This window comes from Diadema setosum, chromosome 16 (assembly GCF_964275005.1).
Source record: "Diadema setosum chromosome 16, eeDiaSeto1, whole genome shotgun sequence".
NCBI classification, from domain to species: domain Eukaryota; kingdom Metazoa; phylum Echinodermata; class Echinoidea; order Diadematoida; family Diadematidae; genus Diadema; species Diadema setosum.
Genome location: NC_092700.1, coordinates 35,584,749 through 35,603,431, shown reverse-complemented (window position 1 = coordinate 35,603,431; position 18,683 = coordinate 35,584,749). Strand labels below are relative to the sequence as shown.

The window sequence follows — 18,683 nt, the reverse complement described above, 5'->3', positions numbered from 1 at the left end:
AAATGTTCTTTTAGTTTTTTAGAAAAATAATGATATGTGGCAATTTCTTTATATAATCTTTTTATTGCTTATAGCTTAACGTCTGTGACATCGTGAATGATTATAGTCATCTTATTCAGAAGTGGCTACACAGAGATTTAATCAGATTCTTAAAAAGATGTATTTTCTGAATGGATTGTCCCAAATTTCCTCAAGCAGTTACTGTATTTCTATGTGCACTGAAGCCATACAAGTATTTTGAGGTCAATTGCTGCTTCCCTGACATTAAGAGTGCCAAATTTGCTGAAAAAAAAAAAAAAAGCTCTTATTCATTCATACATACAGGGGCGGATCCAGGAATTTTGTAAAGGGGGGGGGGGGGGGGGCGCAACTAATATTTCTGGTGCCACTTCCGGGTATCATTTCATTTTTTTCTTTTTATTTCCCTTGTTTTTAACGATAAATAAATGGGGGGCGTGCACCTCTTGCGCCCCTCTCTGGATCCGCCACTTTACATAAATATGAGTTTTTATTCTCCTTTGCTCTTCTGTAAAAGGAGAATTTCGGAGCTCATTTTGATGACATTTTAGCACAAGATTCTCTACCAACAACATCATACTCAACTGTATATGCCATTTTTTTATGCCTCCGCCACGAAGTGGTGCCGGAGGCATTATGTTTTCGGGTTGTCCGTCCGTCCGTCCGTCCGTCCTTCCGTCCGTCCGTCCTTCCGTCCGTCCGTCCGTCCGTCCGTCCGTCCGTCCGTCCTTCCGTCCGTCCGTAATGAATTTTGTGGACAAGGTAACTATCGAAACCTGTTGAGGTATCCTAATGAAACTTGGCATGTATGTGTATTAGGGGGTGAAGTTGTGCCTATCAACTTTTGGGTGCACATGCTCAAGGTCAAAGGTCAAAAGGTCAAGGTCAAATACATAAAATTTCACTATTTCCAACATATCTATTGAATGCCTGAAGATATTTTCTTGAAACTTAGTGTATACATGTATTACCCAATTAAGATTCTCTGGTGAAAGTTTGGGTCATGAGGTCAAAGGTCAAAGGTCAAAAGGTCAGGGTCAAATACATAAAATTTCACTATTTCCACCATATCTATTGAATGCCTGAAGATATTTTCTTGAAACTTAGTGTATACATGTATTACCCAATTAAGATTCTCTGGTGACAGTTTGGGTCATGAGGTCAAAGGTCAAAGGTCAAAAGGTCAAGTAAAAATATTAAAACTTCTTTTTTTTTCTCCGCACCTTGGAAAATTGTTCAAGGTATCTTCATGGAACATAGTATATACATGTACTGACTGGAAGTGATTATCTAGAGAATGTAGGGTTCATGGGGTCAAAGGTCAAGTGCAAGACTTCAAAATTTTACTATTACCCTCATATTTATGCAATGCCAGCAGGGTTATTTTTTTACACTTGGTGTATGCGTGTGTAACCTAATAGAAATTCTCTGGAAAGTTTTTTTTTTTCTCTTTTTGCCTCAAAGGTCAAAAGGTCAAAGATCAAGTGAAAGTGCTGAACTAACTTTTTCCTCCATATCTCGGAAGTGGCTCAAGTTACCTTGAAACTTAGTACATATTATGCATGTTCTACCTGAAAGTAATTATCTTATGAATTTTAGGGTCAAGGGCCAGATGAAAATGGTAACAATTTACTATTCAATTCAGAAATTGCACTTTTTCTCCACACCTGTACATTATGGCGGAGGCATACCAGTCGCCAAAGCGACATTTCTAGTTTTTTTCTGCAAGTCTAATTTTTGCAAATTGGGTCTTCCCAATAATTTCACAAGTGGTTAAATACATGATTGTGTTGTAAACAGTGAACAGAGAAAAGTATGTTTGCTTGTCGTGTTCATGCCATGATCAGAGTTACAACATTTATGCGTGTTGTCAAATTTGCGAAATTTGTGAAAATGAAAACCCTGCAAATTGTATGGTGTATGTAGTATTCAATTCAAAGGGGAATTTGATGTTTGTATCCCTGTTTTTGAACATATGTAATGAAAACATGTTAATTTTTACTATGCTGCATATTAGTGAGTTATTGCATTGAATCAGAAGTATATGAATATGGTGTATATTACCCTCATCAGAGTTTCAAACATCTCTCTAATCATGTTTGAGTTCAGTTCGATTATAAATGTGATGTGTTCATCTGTGTGTGTGCTGTTTGATGCAATTATGTGACTGTGCAGATTAAAAATCACACCACTATGTAATTGATCAATGAAAAAAATACCTCCACCACAACAGTATATACATTAAGGTGGTGATTAGCTCACAGAAATTTTAAATTTAGAGATAAAATCCTTAAAGCTGGTCTTTGAATGAATGGGTAAAAATTTTACTTTGAGATTCTTCTTTGCCTTGTAAAACAGCCTTCCTAGATGTTTTGCACTGCGTCTTTATTGATATGAGTAACACATTGGGGTGTATTCCTAGTTTTAAATTTTAACTTTCACTATGCTGTGTTCTCTTTGGATTGTCATAACTTGTTACTGGTAAAATGTCCTTCTTTGATTTTGCTACAAATTTGCCATACTACTACATTTATAAAGTGCCTAGTAAGCACAATGTCATGCTTTTCTATGTGCCATCCATAGCCCGTTTATCACTGCTTCTGTACTGAGCATCTTGAGAATATTCTCAGTTGTGCACAAAATGGTTGCTGTTACAAATTTATACTGTAAAATTGCATCTCAATTGATAAAGAGATGAAAAGTTGGTTGTGGAATATTGGACATCATAAAGAACAATGCAATGATTCCTGCACAATGAAATCATGGCACAAAGGAAAGGCACATAATGAAGTTGACTATAAATAATCTTTCTCGTTGAAGAAAATTATTGAATCCAGTGTTTGAAAAATGTGCTTATACTCAGACTGCTCAGTGGTAATAATGCATATAATCGTTGCTTGTCTACACAAAGTTAGTCTGTAGTGTATTCAGCCTTTTTTGTACCTGATCATCTACCAAGACAGACAAATTTTTGCTCATACTGTGTGTAACTGCCTTCTTTGTGGCTTTCAGTATATTCTTGTTCATCTTGAAGATAGAATTGTTTTTTTCTTCTGTTTTTTTTTTTTGAGTGAAGTATTGGACATGTCATGGCAGAAAATTTGAAATCCTAACTATGTAGCATATACTCTGCAGCTTAGCACTGGTAATCGGGTGCTTGCAAAATAAATGAATCATGGATTTTTCTTTAAGGAAGGTTAAGGACAAGAACTGTGTTTGTTCTTATATCCATTATGTCCATAGAGAGATATTGAAACAATGAAGCACACAACAGGGATGGATAGGAGTGTTAGAGAAGAGACATTTATTTAATGAGAAATTAGCAAAAAACGTGAAAAAAAATTGGGGTGCAAATCCTGTAATTGTTGAGGTTTATCACTGTTGCAGGTTGTGCGTATCGTTTGATTCCCTCTGAAATTTAGGATGGATCTTTGTGTATTCCGTCCAAATGATGGTTGAAAAACAGCAAAAACAAAATGGCCATGTAATGACAGCAAACTGTACTGTATACACATGTTTGTATCAAATGCATGTATACATTATTTTGCCAGAAAATATATTTTTCTGTTAAATATATCTGAAGCTGTATGCGTTTATCATGACATGATTGTGATGTTGTGGTTGTTGTTTCTGCTTTGACTCTACATTGTCATACAGTATATGGTCTTGTAGCAGGAATATACCCAGAACTTTCACTATTGTACATGTAGGTCTACAACAGGAGTTACCGGAGGACCAATCTGCTCACACCTGATTGGTTGTTGCCTATCAACTGTTACCATGGTTACCTCAGTTATACCAGTCATAATTGGTCACAAGGGGGGGGGGGGGGTTAGGATGGTGAGGTGAAGTTGTTTCACTTAGTAAGGATATATCAAGGAAAACATAGTTATGTGGTATGGAAATCATTCTGCATGTATTCATCATTTTTTTAACCAACCCAACAACATATTGTCTTGGTTGCTTCTGAACGCAGTGACAATTACGTGTATCTTCCTTTTGGCCCTTCTGTGAATATCCTTGGCCTCCTGAGTTACAAGGACCATGGCAGTGTTACATTGTATATGTGTGAAATGAGTGGATTAACCAAAATCAAAGTCAAAATTTGGGGGATGATTAATGTGAATGAATGAAATGATCTGGCAAATCAAAGCTGGCAGTCTAGTGCATGGGTACATGGAGAGTGAAACAGTCGATAATAATATAATATGGACTGGCGTTGAGGGGTGTACGGCATTTATTGCCCGAACTAGAATTGCATTGCCCGAGTCGAAGACGAGGGCAATACTATTCTAGTGAGGGCAATAAATGTTGTATCCCCCGAAAGGACAGTCCATATTATTATTATTACCCATTTTCAGGCATTTTAGGCATCTTCGAGCAGTTACATTACAATGTAAACATCCCGATTTACTGTAACAAAATCCACTCAGCGTCAGGTCGAACCCTACACCAGCCCCGGTGCTACGGTGCAATTAACTCACTGATAAGAGGCCAAAGCTTTTGAATTCTTAACGGTCATCGAAGCGCTGTGCGGAGGGAAGGACAAAAAATCTCGAAAGTTCACCTCCTCGTATCTCCCTTATTTTACCACCAAATCCCTTGAAACTTCACACATATATCAAATATGAATATATCATCCTTCATATGATTTTTGGGCGAAAACGCTGATGTATCTTTCGAGATATGTGTATTTTTCTGCTTGAGTCGACTGTGGGAAAGGGTTACGATTTTTTCCCGACACAAGTCTGCGCCTGCATGAATATGCATTTGATCAACATATTACTAGTCTGTATACACCAGACTCACTACCTGCGAAGTCTCGTGTTTGTGCAATTAGTAGTTAGGTAAAAATAAGAGCAAAAAGACAACCAACTTTAAGAGAAGATACTGGACATGCACAACTAGATCATCCTCCTGCGCATGCGTTTTCTACTGGTGAGTGCACGCTTAGCCAATCAGCGGTGTCAGGCTCGGCGCAATGCGACAGAGGTCGATTTTCGGTCAGCAGGGTGGTGAGTGGGCAAGAGAGGAACCCTGCTTTGTGCTTCAACTGTTTCAAGCAGCACAAAAACCAATACATCGGACTGCGTATTCCTTACGCCATGGATTTTACGTGGGTCACAAGTGACAGTGATCTCGATTTTTTCCAGACATAGCTGTGCGCCAAATGATACAGAAAAGATATTTGGAGAGCAGCATGGATATACTACCATAAGTCATATACCGAAGTTTCATTTTTGTGCAATGAAGGAAAATGTGAGAAAATAACACTTGTTTTGAGACCAAATTTTCTGTTTTGGAAGCTAAGTTTCGACATTATTTTCACACGTTTATCCTCAATAAAACCCCAAATAACTAACATTACGAGTTAGAGAATAGTTTCTTCTTCAGTTTGCTGTATAGATTTAATCATTTGATGGCTTTGAGGTGAGATATTGCGATTGTCCTGCAACACTTCCCCAGCGGTTTTACGCACACAAGCTGTCTACTTTTTGCAACTGAGGCTTCGAGGTCATAAGCTTTTGGCGAGTTAATTGCACCCTAGCGCCGCGCCTGACACCACTGCGCTCAACTACACCCACATGCTTGCACACAACCCCTTGCACAATCAGGTACGCCGCCCGCTCACACAGTCGCAGCAACCGTCCTCGTTTTTACATGCTAACGTATTGTTTTGTGCACGGTGTGTGCAACCGACACACAGCGACGTCCTTGAATGTCTTCTCTTTGTGGTCGACCGGAATGTTTACATGTAAAGTGAATGACAAAACCCGGAAGAAGGAAAATATCAAGTGATATTGCCCGCTGACCTCCACGACTCTGCAGAATACCAACTGCAATTGCCTCGCAAAACTACCTCGTATGGGTAATAATCTGTGATATTTTGAGATTAATAAGAAAGCACAGATATGCACTCTGTGTACATAAACTTAAGTTATACTCATTGCAATTTCAATCAACTGCTACTTCAGTATAACGGCACACACAGTATTGGATGAATTGAATATCAGTAGTGTTGGTTTATTAAGAAACATACATTTCATATGAAACACATATTACATGTATATTTCAAACTGTCACGATATGTCTTACTCTACATAACATACTCTATATACTGTATAAGCTGTTATTTTTGCTCGCAGATATTTTTGCAAATGAGGAGGTCACGGGCATTTTCACGAGATGTTGTTTTCATGATTTTGCCTCTGAGGCTATCTAAGGCTATCATAAGTGTATTACTGCTATCAGTTTGAGATATTTCCGTGTGTTGTTAAATTTGTGGTCCAACAGTGATTAGCGACATTCACACAAAAATTAAACCCGTCCGAAAATAACAGCCTATACAGAACATCAATGACAAAACAGACAGTTTAGAGCCTCACAAATTTATCCAATACACAGCAAAGTAGTACAAAATAGCTCTCTCGTTCATGAATACATGTACTGTCAAATACATAGGAAGTGAATATCAAGCAAGACACTTTAGTGTGAATGTCACAAAAAAGAACTTATTTTGTAATAAAAATGGAATTTAGAATTTTGTAAAGGTGATAATGTAATCATACTTTATACATTAATTATTTTCACATGAAGTCTTTATGGACGTATGTACGTTTACGGTGGTTAAAGCCAAACACTAAATGCTACATATCATGTGTACATCATACATGTGCATAAATTTAACCAACACAATTCATGTCATCACACTGATACAGTATAAAGGCAGTTCGAGTATGCCATGCTGAGACAATTCCAGTTTTCCTTTGGAACACAGAAGTTCGATTAAGTGGCTGAAGTTAACGTACACAACAAAAAGAAACCTCTACTTATGGTGGCTACCACTAGAACTTGCATATTTGCTCGATGATAGACATTTTTGATGAATGCTAGTATCACACCAATATTTACATGACTGTTGTAAACTTATAAGACTAGCAGAGGAAGTAGTAAATAGCGCTCTCATCGGTACATACTGTGAGCTAGGCTGCCAGTCTTGGGCCAAAATTGAATCAGACCATCCATCTGAGGAAAAAAAATAAAGTCTTTCTTAATTTGAGGACATGGTAGCGACCACATGACCACAGGAAATGTCCATATCTGTCACAAAAATAGCCTGCTCTCACTTCAAGCAAAAAAGCATATAATTTCCTTGCAATCTGTCCATCAAATGTAAATAATGCTTCTCAGTCACACATGGTGTAATACTGCAGATGTGCCCATATAGCACACTCTTCATAAACTCTCTATTTTGGTTATTTCTTTCCATCGTTGTGCAAACAACAACAACAACGGGCGTCTCTGCACCAATATCTTCTTTTAATGACAGAATCCCTCGCTGAAATATTCATGCTGTATGCGGAATGTTTGGTAGACTCCGACTTAGTACAGTACTGTACACAAAGTGCCCTTACAGCAGTAATAGATGCGAAGACAAAAAGATGAAAGATATTTCACCCTCAGCCTCAATTTGTAATTCTACAAAAACCTCTTTATCTCTTAGATTTGCCAATAATGCTGAACAAATTCCTTTCCCTGAAAAGATGAGTGAAGATAGCTTTACTATAAAGTTACAACATGAAGAAACAGCTGGCATTACTACATGATACACACTTCCTAATATTTGTGAAAATTAACAAAAACTAGTCTCAAGTATACTCTGGCAGGTGTCTATGGGAAGTGTGTGTTGTAGCAAAATCATTCCATCCTCAACGGGTTAATATTAGTGGAAATTTGTGGACATGCAACAACAGATGAGAGCTGGATCACTTTACATTTTACTTTATCTGGCTCATTTTTGTGTATTGGCACTATATCAAATATACAATGTCATTTTAATTGGCCACTTACAGTATTATTGAGTTCAGGCTAAGTATAGGTCTTAATAGGTTATAGCGAGTTTATTTAATGATTACAACCCCCCCCCCCAAAAAAAAACAAAAAACACAACAAACAAACAAACAAACAAACAAAACAAAAAACAAAAACAGCAGAGATTGCAACACACTTCTTTTCAACGACCTACTTGTAAAAACAAGCCCTTGATTGTTCTATATGATCTAAACAATTGGTAAATGAACAGTACAAACCATGGAAGCAAATGAATCATGCTTGGATGTTTGCTACAGCAGTGTTTAGCAGTTGGAAAGAAATATAAAATCCCTACATTCGACAGGTACTTGATGCTAACTTCTACAAACAAACGCAAATATATTATTAATATATATGTATAATATGAATGATATCTACAGGTGATCACTTTCATTTAAAAATGGAATGATTTTCTCTTGCACCTGATTAAAGCGATTAGCAACATCTGGCATTTATACCACTGCATTTCTTCAGCTAAACAACAAAGCAGGTTTCATGTCCAGCATGGAGCAGAAAATATTCAATTCAGAAATAAGAATTTTGCAATCAGCTATTAAAGGAGATTGATGGCAGGACTTTGCTGAAGAATGTACATGGAATCATTTCTTTCTGGACATTAACATGGAATGACACAATAAAATCATTATAACGTTGAAGTCATACAAGCTTACAGCTCCTGTAAGAGAAAATGAAGCAAGAACACATATTTTCCCCTTTGAATACCTTCCACATATCTTAGTCCAATCTTGACATTTCAAGTTAAATCTTCTTTCTTCAATATAAAGAACCTGCAAACACTGCAGTGATACAATGTGAAATTTTCTAATCATCCTAATCAATCTGTATGTCACATGGTACAATCTCATGGGACTGACAACCGCATGTTGACATTTAGTCCCAACTCCGATTCACTGTGCACCTTTAGTGAAGACTAATCAATTGTGCAGGACTGACATAGCATTAGAGACCTCCTTTGCTCACAATCAAAGCTACAAATGCTTCCTACTGTCGCGCAGGGGGCAGCGGCCGTCAATACTCCGGCGTCATGGAGCGTGCCGTCATGCTCTGAGAGAGTTTCTTCATGCTCTCAGCCATCCTCTCAAACTCAGACCACTTTTGGCTCTGCATGGTGCTCTCCGCCGCGGTCCTCCGCTCCGACTCGTCAAGCCGCGCCTCCACGGTGTGCATGTGTCCATGGAGACGGAGAACCTCCTGCTCCTTCTCGGCAACCTACCAGCAGCGAGATGGAGAGCGAAGGATGCATTTAAATATTAATAGACCCACTAGCATGGTATTGTTTACCTTTGGGAGCAGTGATCTGAAAAATGTTCGAGTTACCACATTTGATGCATATGTGTAGGTCAGGTGTATCACAAAACATGCTACCATATAAACATTTTGCAATAAAGCCTAAAATATCAGTATAAGGAGTATAAAGAGATATCACTACTTTTCTCACTAAACCATAACCGTAGACGGTTTAGTCTAGAAACAATTCTATTATAACTATTGTTCCCATTTTGCGTATTTTACAATACTTGACAGGGACTATACTAATGAACTTTTTTACACTGGTTGTTTCTATCCCTAACTCGCATTTCAGAACTATTTTGAAGCACTAAAGCTGGGTTTTTGTTTCATATGCAAATGGTAAATAATGCCTTTAATAGACCCAGTAGCATGGGAATACCATAGAGTGGGAAGGCTGGCCCAGCCCAGATTTTTCAAGAATTCCTGTAACAAATTGCATACAGACTTATCACTGACCTCTGTGTACGTATACACACAGCCAAAGAATCTAGACTTGAGTCAACCTTACCCGAGGAGCATGCACCTCCATGCACATATTCTCAGACGGTTGCTATTCCTGGATTTTGGATGTAGCTCAGTGGGCAGTGAAAGAGGATTAATTCCATCGGGGTCACCTATCTTTCCACTCTACCAGGTTTTTAAGGGGAAGTTTCCCTCTCCCACACAAATAGGCATATTCAGTGAATGCAAAAAGATTAGAGAAGCACTTGGTAAAAAGAGGGAGGAAGGTTTGTAGAAACACCATGTTTATGCAGTCCTTGAAAGGTCCTAGAAACGGTTAAGATTTGAAATAGATTTCTACATTTCTTTTTAATCTGCAGCACTAAACTTTCTTTTTGGGCCACCAACATTTCAAATTCAATAATTCTAGTAACCTGAACGGGTTTCAAGGTCTATTAAAAGCTAATGTTGAGCCATGGATACAATGTAGATGCACACACCTGTTTTTGGAGCTCTGCCACATGGTCTACAAGAAGCATCTTGTCCCTACGGAGCTGGGCATTCTCCTGCTCAAGTCCCCCTTGTCTGCCCTCCACCTCAGCCAGTCGACTCTTGGTGGTGTTGTGGCTCAGAGTGTTCTGGGTGTGACGCTCGTCCTGTTTGGACAGCTGTGATGGAGAGACAAAAGAAGTCACCACAGTGATGAATTAAGCTGTACTCATTGCTGCTGATTTACTGAACTGACAATTCATAGCAATTCTACAGAAACGGCAAATTCCTTCAGTACCACTTGAGAACTAATTATGATTTGGTCCCCATCCACTTGCAAAATGGAAATACATGTACAAATGTTTACTCTTTTTACACAGCTTTATGATTTACATCACCATCACCATCACTAGCACCATCACCATCACCATCACCATCATCATCATCATTTTCACCATCACCGTCATCATCGCCATCACCATCACCATCACGCCATCACACCATCATCACCATCATCATCCCCATCATCACCATCGTCACCATCACCCCCATCATCACCATCATCACCATCACCACCATCATCATCATCACCACCATCATCCCCATCATCATCAACATCATCATCATCTTCATGATCATGATCATCATCATCATCTTCATCATGATCATGATCATGATCATGATCATCACCATCACCATCACCATCACTATCATTATCCTCCTCCTCCTCCTCCTCCTCCTCATCATCATCATCATCATCATCATCTTCATCATCATCATCATCATCATCATCATCATCATCATACCTGCTGCATGAGATGAGCCACTCTATCCCTCTCTTGCTTCAGGGCCTCCCTAGCCTGGTCCAAATCAAACTTCAGTTGCTTTTCCTTGTCCCGAACTGTCACAAGCTCTGTGATCTGACTGGAGTGGCGCGTGTCTCGCGATTCCCGTAACATCTTCTCCTGGGGAGTAACAAATGGCATATGTGGGTCAGTTCATGTCAATATGTATACTTACAAATGTATGTTATATGCCTGTTGCACATCAAATGGACTTATATGTAAAAACTAGACAGACATCATTTTATGGACTCATCTGGGTTACCTCTGCAACCTTGACTTGACAGGTGTTCTCGCTGTGGTCACCAAAGTATGTTTACTTGACCAGATTTTAAAACTGATTTTACTGTTACGACTTCATCTACAGTATAACACTTAATTTTGATGAATCCAAATTTGAATATTCAAGTTTATTGATATTTTCCCTCAGGTCCTATTAACCATCTACAGCGGTAAGTAATCACCGTTGCTACTGCATATAGGTCAATTCATGGAATTTGGGTGGCTGGAAAGGCATATTTTTGGTGGAAACACAATATTTTTGGCTTTTCTGCAAGATTCATGTGTAGTGTCATAAATTTGGCCAAATTAGTATTTCCCATGAAACCCTACTAAATTTTTGACAAAAAACAGTGTATATGGGTATAGTACGTTGTAGGTGTCCAACGCATTGATACTGCACATTGAAACCGACACCCCTCTTTTTGCTGCATTGCGCGTACAGGATGAACATTCCATGCATGAGACTACTTGCAGTGGTTTTGCATTCTTCTTGGGAATGTGAAGGCGTTCAAATATTACTGAAAAACCTGATAATAAATAAGATCAACAGCAAAACAATGATCCCGTAGATTACAAATGGCACATAGGAAAAGCATTATGTGCGCATTTCACACGTATTGTCAAGGGAGGGTAAGGGTGTTGGTTTCAAAACTACGGCGCAACTGAGTGCGTCAAAATAACAACCCACGTGTTCAAAGCAGTAATCTTGGAGCGTGTACCGCAAATCGCATCTTTAATGCATGCTTTTGAATTCAGAATATTTTCTTAACATGTGAAAAAAAAAAATTTGGGCGAATTATGAGATATCTGAAGTATCTATTGATAGAAAAATATTAGGGTGTAAATGTGTTGGACACTCAACCATACTGCAAAAAAGTAACAGTTGGCATGTCTGTGCCTTTCATAATGCCAGCCACCCAAGCGACCTTCTAGCATGAACAAGGATTTTCATCTCACTCTGTCAAGCTGCTTCTGGAGTTCCAGGACCTGAGCTCCCATCACAGCATTCTCTTTAACAAGGTTATTCACATCCTCAGACATCTAGTTTAGACATGGAACACAAGATCATACAAAGCTTATTAGCCCCTTTAGTACTCTATGCATCTCAGTTCAAACAGGGGCAATTCACGCCACAAACACATTATAGTTACTTCATCTTGATAACATAACAGCGGGTTGAGAAATTCATGTTTGTGTTTTGAAGTTATTGCAATATGTCTTTCAGAGAAACTAAACAGAATCACAAATAATCTCATTTAATTACAACCGGATGTGTACGGTGCATATTAATTATCAACAAACTCTGATATATACAGTCTTGCACAAAATGGTGGATTTAGATAGACAGTACTGGATACTGATGAGGTTTGCAAAAAAGGACAGCACCCTTGAAATCAAAAGACAGAGCCCATGCTAACCTGTACAAGATTTACACCCATCATTATTACAAATTGGCCTAGTCGAGGTTACTAAATTACATTGATATTTAGCATCAAGAATAATTTTTCTAAAAATTATGAAGAAATGAATACCACTTGCGCTGCTAAATCTTGACATTTTATTGAATAAATGTTTGGTATTACATTTTACTCATCTTACTCAGAACTATAATGATTTACAAAAGCCATAACTTGCGATTTTAACTTTGAGAAAGGAACTGTTTAAAAGCTATTGATCAAGTACTTTTTGATGAAAGAGATGTTCCTACTAACACATCTAAATGGTTCCTACTAACACATTTAAATGGTTCCTACTAACACAAGTAAATGCAGATCTTACCTTGTTCTTTAAAAACCGATCGTGTTCTGCCTTCATCTCTGATTCTTTGAGCTTTCCCTTCAGCTGCCTGATTTCATCCTACAAAGGAATCAATGGTTGCTTTCTTCAATACTGTGATTAAACTGCAGAAAACTCATCCTGCCGTCTACAGGTGTACAGATAACAAATCAAACCTGGTTTTGCCATAACTTTCTTTGAGACTGCCTACAACTGCCACGAACATCCCATTTACACATTTCTTGTCAGTGCTTGGATGTGGAAGAGTGAGAGGTGCACGCATCAATGATATTTCCCTGTATACTCAAATCTTTCTTTCTGGCTACTTACGACCCTCTTCCATCAAGCTAAAATATATTTTTTGCCCCTGAACCCCACTATACTTCAATACAAAACCAACTTCAGATCATCTACATCCTATCTTGTCCCGACATGAGGGGATCATCCATCTCTACTCCCCTTGAGTACCGGTATCTTCTTATCATTATTATCATTATTATTATTACTCAATTATCTTGATTGTATTCCTCAAGTAATCATCATGATCACATTGCTCACAACAGGTGCACCATTGTACCATCATCACACACAAGTACTACAAACAATGAGGTTGACTGATTTGCAAAGAGTTAAAGGTGGACGTTTCACTAATATCAGAGCATTTCCTTAAAACAGCCTTACCCTGAACTCCTGGACAGCCTGGTCTTGGATGGATGCTGTGCTGGAGTAATACTTGTCCTCCATTTCTTGCAGCTGAGACTGGGTCCTAAGTAGGTCTGCCCTCTTCTCCTCTAGGGCCAGCTGAGTGGCTCGCAGCATGTCGGACTTCTGCTGCACCTGGATTTCAAGTTCATTGCCGTGACAAAAACTGCTTAGAGCCAGATCTCACATTTGAGAGAATGTATTAATTACTAACATGAAAAAGACTATATCGTCAACCTTGGCTACGTCAAATCCAAAGGGACCAGAAATAATCATTTGCCTTATAAATGATAATTTCAACTTACACAGTAAAATGAACGCAAGTTTGTATATTATCCTGTGTAGAAATTTCCTTTGAATTAAACCATTTTTTTGACTTGTGCGAGTTTGGCATTGTTGACAGTACATTCTGTCTTTTAGATAATTTTACATGACTGTTCTCAAAATCACAGAGACTGTGCAGGTTTGGATCTCAGTGATTCATTATCATCACAACATGGAAAAAAGAAGAAGTATGCGTTTATCAGATGATATGACAGAAATTATCTCTGTCATTATGTATGCAGCTGTCAGTACACATCAGGGAAATACTATAAATTCAATACTGTTGATACAATTACATGTACCTCAGCCTCAAGCATGTGTATCTGGTGTTCAGCACTGGATAAAGAAGTTGAGCCCCTCTCTAGCTCAGAACGTGCCACCGATATCTGAGATTCTCTGTCGTTGATCTCCCGCTGGATCATCTCATTCTGTTTCTTCAGCTGGACGACTTCTTCCACCAACAGCCTCTTTTCCCTCTGATGATTTTCTACAAAGAAATGGGAGTATTATATTAATCATTGTGTCCAAACTTTAACAATGCTGAACAATGTTAACCACACCATTCATATTAGTATTGCTGTAAACGTGAAGACGGTGAATTATTATTTTTTTTTTTTCTGTGTGGAAAGTATCACAAATTTTACTCACAGATTACAACATTAGAGAATTTCAAGTTTTGAAATACGAGTTTCGGACATGTTTTTCTTGTATCTGACAAATTTTAAAAGTACGAGGACAAAATCAAATCATCTGTGTTATAAAATGACAGGAGACCTACAGATTAATGTAATTAGCTTTGAATGTCATTGTCTTCTCACTGAAGTAACCCAGTTGTTGCTGTTGTGTTTGAGGCGTGTCATTCACATTATATCTACCTTCTAGAAGTTTTAGCCTCCCATCAAGTCTGTCCTTTTCTGTGCTGACAAGATCCAAGTTGGACTCTTTCCTCCTCACCTCCAGGTGCAGATTGTCCACGTCAGACTGAAGCTCCTGATTATTTGCCAAGACAATGGCAGAGTATACGAAGATTAAATCATTAATTTAATATCATTTTTGAATTTCATCCCATTGACCTATTCTGTGACGCGCTATGTGTATTTTTGGCATGGGCAGCGCCATAACTGCTGTGTCTCAGCCGACCCCCCCTCCCACTCCCCCACCCCTCTCCCTACATTAGCACGCGCACGGAATGAAAAACTGATGCATGGTTGCTTTAGCCAATGGGCGTCTCGTACTGAGTGCGCGAATGCTTGCTTAGTGCGCGAACCTTTGTTACAAGTGCGCGGTAAACATGTTGCCCGTGGGGTGGGGGAGAGGAGGGGGGTAGGCTGGGACACCGCAAAATGAGCTAATGGCTGCGCCCAGTGCCACAAATTGTCTGCTGCCCTCAACGAACCCGAATCGGTCTATAATATACAGACATACTTCATATGCATGAAGTATATCTCTCGTAACAATAATCACAAAATCTTTCTTTGAACTATAAATCTTACATTTTTTATCATCAATACCTACAATTGGGACATCAAGTATTATCAAGACTTTCCAAGGCAAAACACATCTTTAATATGAAAATCCCTGAAAGTTAAAATGCAAAACTCCATTGTACAAAGGCATTGTACATGAGAAAAAATTACACACATTCAAAATGGTATAATTCTAGCACCGCCCGTGAAATGAGTGTGACCTCACAATGAAAAGAAGAGAGCAGTTGTACCTTTCTATTCTCTTATAGCTTATTTGATATTTTGAGACAGCCCTGTTCACCACTAGTTCTCTGCTCTTTTCAGAAATCTACGCTGCAAAGCAAGTGGCTGGAAGGAAAACTTGGAAAAAAAGAAGAGGTTTTTGTATCATAGACCTGTATATAAATCTGAGCACTCGGTATGTAAAGAAAGAGAGCATCAGTTACAGTTGCTTTAAAAATTGGTATTGCTATTACTTTACTGGAGCTACTCACTTTAAGCCTGTGTAGCATCTTACTGGCCTCCTGCGTCATCCGAGGTTGCAGCTCTGTAGCTTTCTTGGCCTGGTCTCGCGTGAAAAATACAGTCAAGGAGTAATGACTTCCCAGACAACATACAGGTGTACCATGGGATATGACTGCTCATAGCACTTTTCAAACAAGTGCAGATGGACATTGACTGTGAGCCCCTATTAGGTCTACATTACAGATTCCAATAAGGCCATCAAACAGGGAACAAGCCAATCAGCTTTAGAAGACTGCTACTTGTTGCCCTGGTAGCAAATATAATTGAATTATAGCCCAAGTCTGCACTGTAATAAAGATACTCTGTGCTCCGTATGTGAGGAAGCTGGTAAAGGTACCAAGTTAGATGTTCATGGAAGTGTATTTTAAGGTACATTTCTGACAAACAAGTTGAAATTGGTCACCCCCCCCCCCCCGTTAAAAAAACAACAACAAACAAACAAACAAAAAACAAACAAAACAAAAACAAAAACAAAACAACAACAACAACAACAACAAAATCTGACAACAATTTTTTTTTCTGGTACAGCACATATAGCACTTGATACAATATGGCAAAAGTGTAAACCTACCCGTCCCCCAGGAAATAAACAAGTAAAATGAGTAAGGAGACCGAAATGGTGAGGATGAATTAAAGGGTGCGTACAGTTCTGGTCGAGGTGAGGATTTAGCTTTTAACGTTTTGCGAGATATTCAGAAACCACTCTATGAGATGTCAAAGAGCATGCAGTTTTAAGGGGTATCAAAAGTTTATTCGATGAAAATCGGTTCTGAAATGGCTGAGATATCCAAAAACATGGTGAAACAAAGAGATTCTAATAAAGTTGTGGCATGTCGTCTTTTATTATTAGCACTTTTTTTGGATATCTCAGCCATTTGAAAACCAATTATCATCAAATAAACGTTGAATCCTTCTTAAAATGACATGCTCTTTCATATTTCATAAGAGGGTTTTCACTATCTCACTTACAGTGTAGGAATGTTCAAAACATGAATCCCCACCTCAACCAGTACTGTACAGTCCCTTTAAACTTGAGAGAATACACCTATGCAGCACATGTACTTAATAAAAGATTGAATGAGAGAACTTTAACTAGAGGAAACAAATGAAAAAGAAAGGATATAGGAAATTGGCTTCCAGTTCCAGAAAGTAGATCTGTTGCTGCAGGTTTTTGATGTACTCTGCCTCCAAGTTGTCATAGTCTGCAGCCTTTGTGGATTTCCTTGAAATCAGAGAGAGAGAGAAAAAAAAAAATATTTGCTACAATTCAGTGAATATCCATCATTTCTTTTCATATTTAAAACAGACAAACAGCAGCAAAAACAATACTGATTTAACACATGAACTTTTTCAAATTTGTAACTTCATGAACTTACCATGCAAATACCCGGTGGTAAAAAAACCAACATTTGCCAACGTGTTCAAGGTCATCATCTCAAGATCAAATTTTGAATGCAAAGATTCCTTTTCAAATTTCAAACAATATCTTTATAACCTGCTTTCCATCAAACCTATGATTTTAAATGAAGTGATATACTTAGATGTCTACCAAGTATGGTACCTTTAGTACCACATATTGGGATTTTGTTGGTTCATCTGGATTGTTTTTTTTTTTAACTAATTTTTTTTCAATTGTTTTCCTTTCAATAGATATAAATTCTCTCATCTTTCTTTGGCAAGACAATACCCGGTACTATAAAATGTTTGGATCTGTTCATGAAATCTTTGGGGGTGATTTTTACTTTGTGCTTGAGCCAAAGTTGGCAGCAATGTTTGCTGAGCGTTTGGTAAGACTTCCCAAGCTGCCACTCCTTCGCAGGGTAGATCCTCCTGTTGCTGTTCCAGAGAAACTCGGACCTGAAGTGAAGCAAAGAGATTTTCAACATTTAATTGACTAACCAGTTAGACAGTCTATTATGTATTACAAATGTAGCTATTCCTATCATTTTTGGTTTGTGTGGTGTGTGGGACGAAATTAGGCACCTTTTGTTTTGACATGACATCCTGTCGACGTCCTGGTTACGCCCTATCACTGAATTGTGACATTAACACAAATTCAAAACCAAATAGAAATCTAGGTAGCCTAGACAAACTCTAGACCCATCTAGTCGTATTGACATGATTGAATCTAAAACAAATAAAAAAAAAAAGAGAGAAAAAACACTCAACAAACAAGTCAAATTGATAAAGGTTTCAAGACCAATTAGTTTTACTGTATAACATTTCACAATTCATTATGAGATGTAAAATCATTCAAACACAGTAAACTTAGGCGTTTATGAGTGACAGAAATGAGAAGACAGTACCAGTATAACTATGAATTTACACATGTCTTCTTGTAAAGTGATTTCTACAATGAAAGACACACAAACATCCGCAGCTGCAGATGGGACTGTGTCTCTTCTAAATTTGAAATTGCTCGGTAAGGTAAGCAATCTGTCTCTTACAAATTAACATTTGACAAATACTTGATAGCTTACCTCTCGCAGAACGTGTTGGGGAACTTTTAAACCTGGCCATACTCGATATGGACGTCATTTTGGGAGAATATTTTGCTGATTTCTTCAAGCAGTTGGTATTCGACGAGCAGACGTGGGTTTTTCTATCCGGTTTATAGCGTTACTGGCAACGGCGA

General features: G+C 38.3%; 1 protein-coding gene across 1 annotated transcript; it reads right to left on the bottom strand.

The window, feature by feature from the left end:
- Window positions 1-6,017: 6,017 nt before the first annotated feature.
- On the bottom strand, window positions 6,018-18,654 carry LOC140239475 (uncharacterized). Its single transcript, XM_072319310.1, has 12 exons — window positions 18,529-18,654; window positions 17,791-17,905; window positions 17,172-17,270; window positions 16,018-16,096; window positions 14,933-15,047; window positions 14,360-14,544; window positions 13,713-13,868; window positions 13,035-13,112; window positions 12,213-12,296; window positions 10,938-11,096; window positions 10,143-10,310; window positions 6,018-9,120 (listed from the first exon to the last, which is right to left on the bottom strand). Exons 1-12 carry the CDS (start codon window positions 18,584-18,586, stop codon window positions 8,920-8,922), a joined length of 1,497 nt encoding a protein of 498 aa, XP_072175411.1. The 5' UTR covers window positions 18,587-18,654; the 3' UTR covers window positions 6,018-8,919.
- Between the last annotated feature and the right edge of the window lie 29 nt (window positions 18,655-18,683).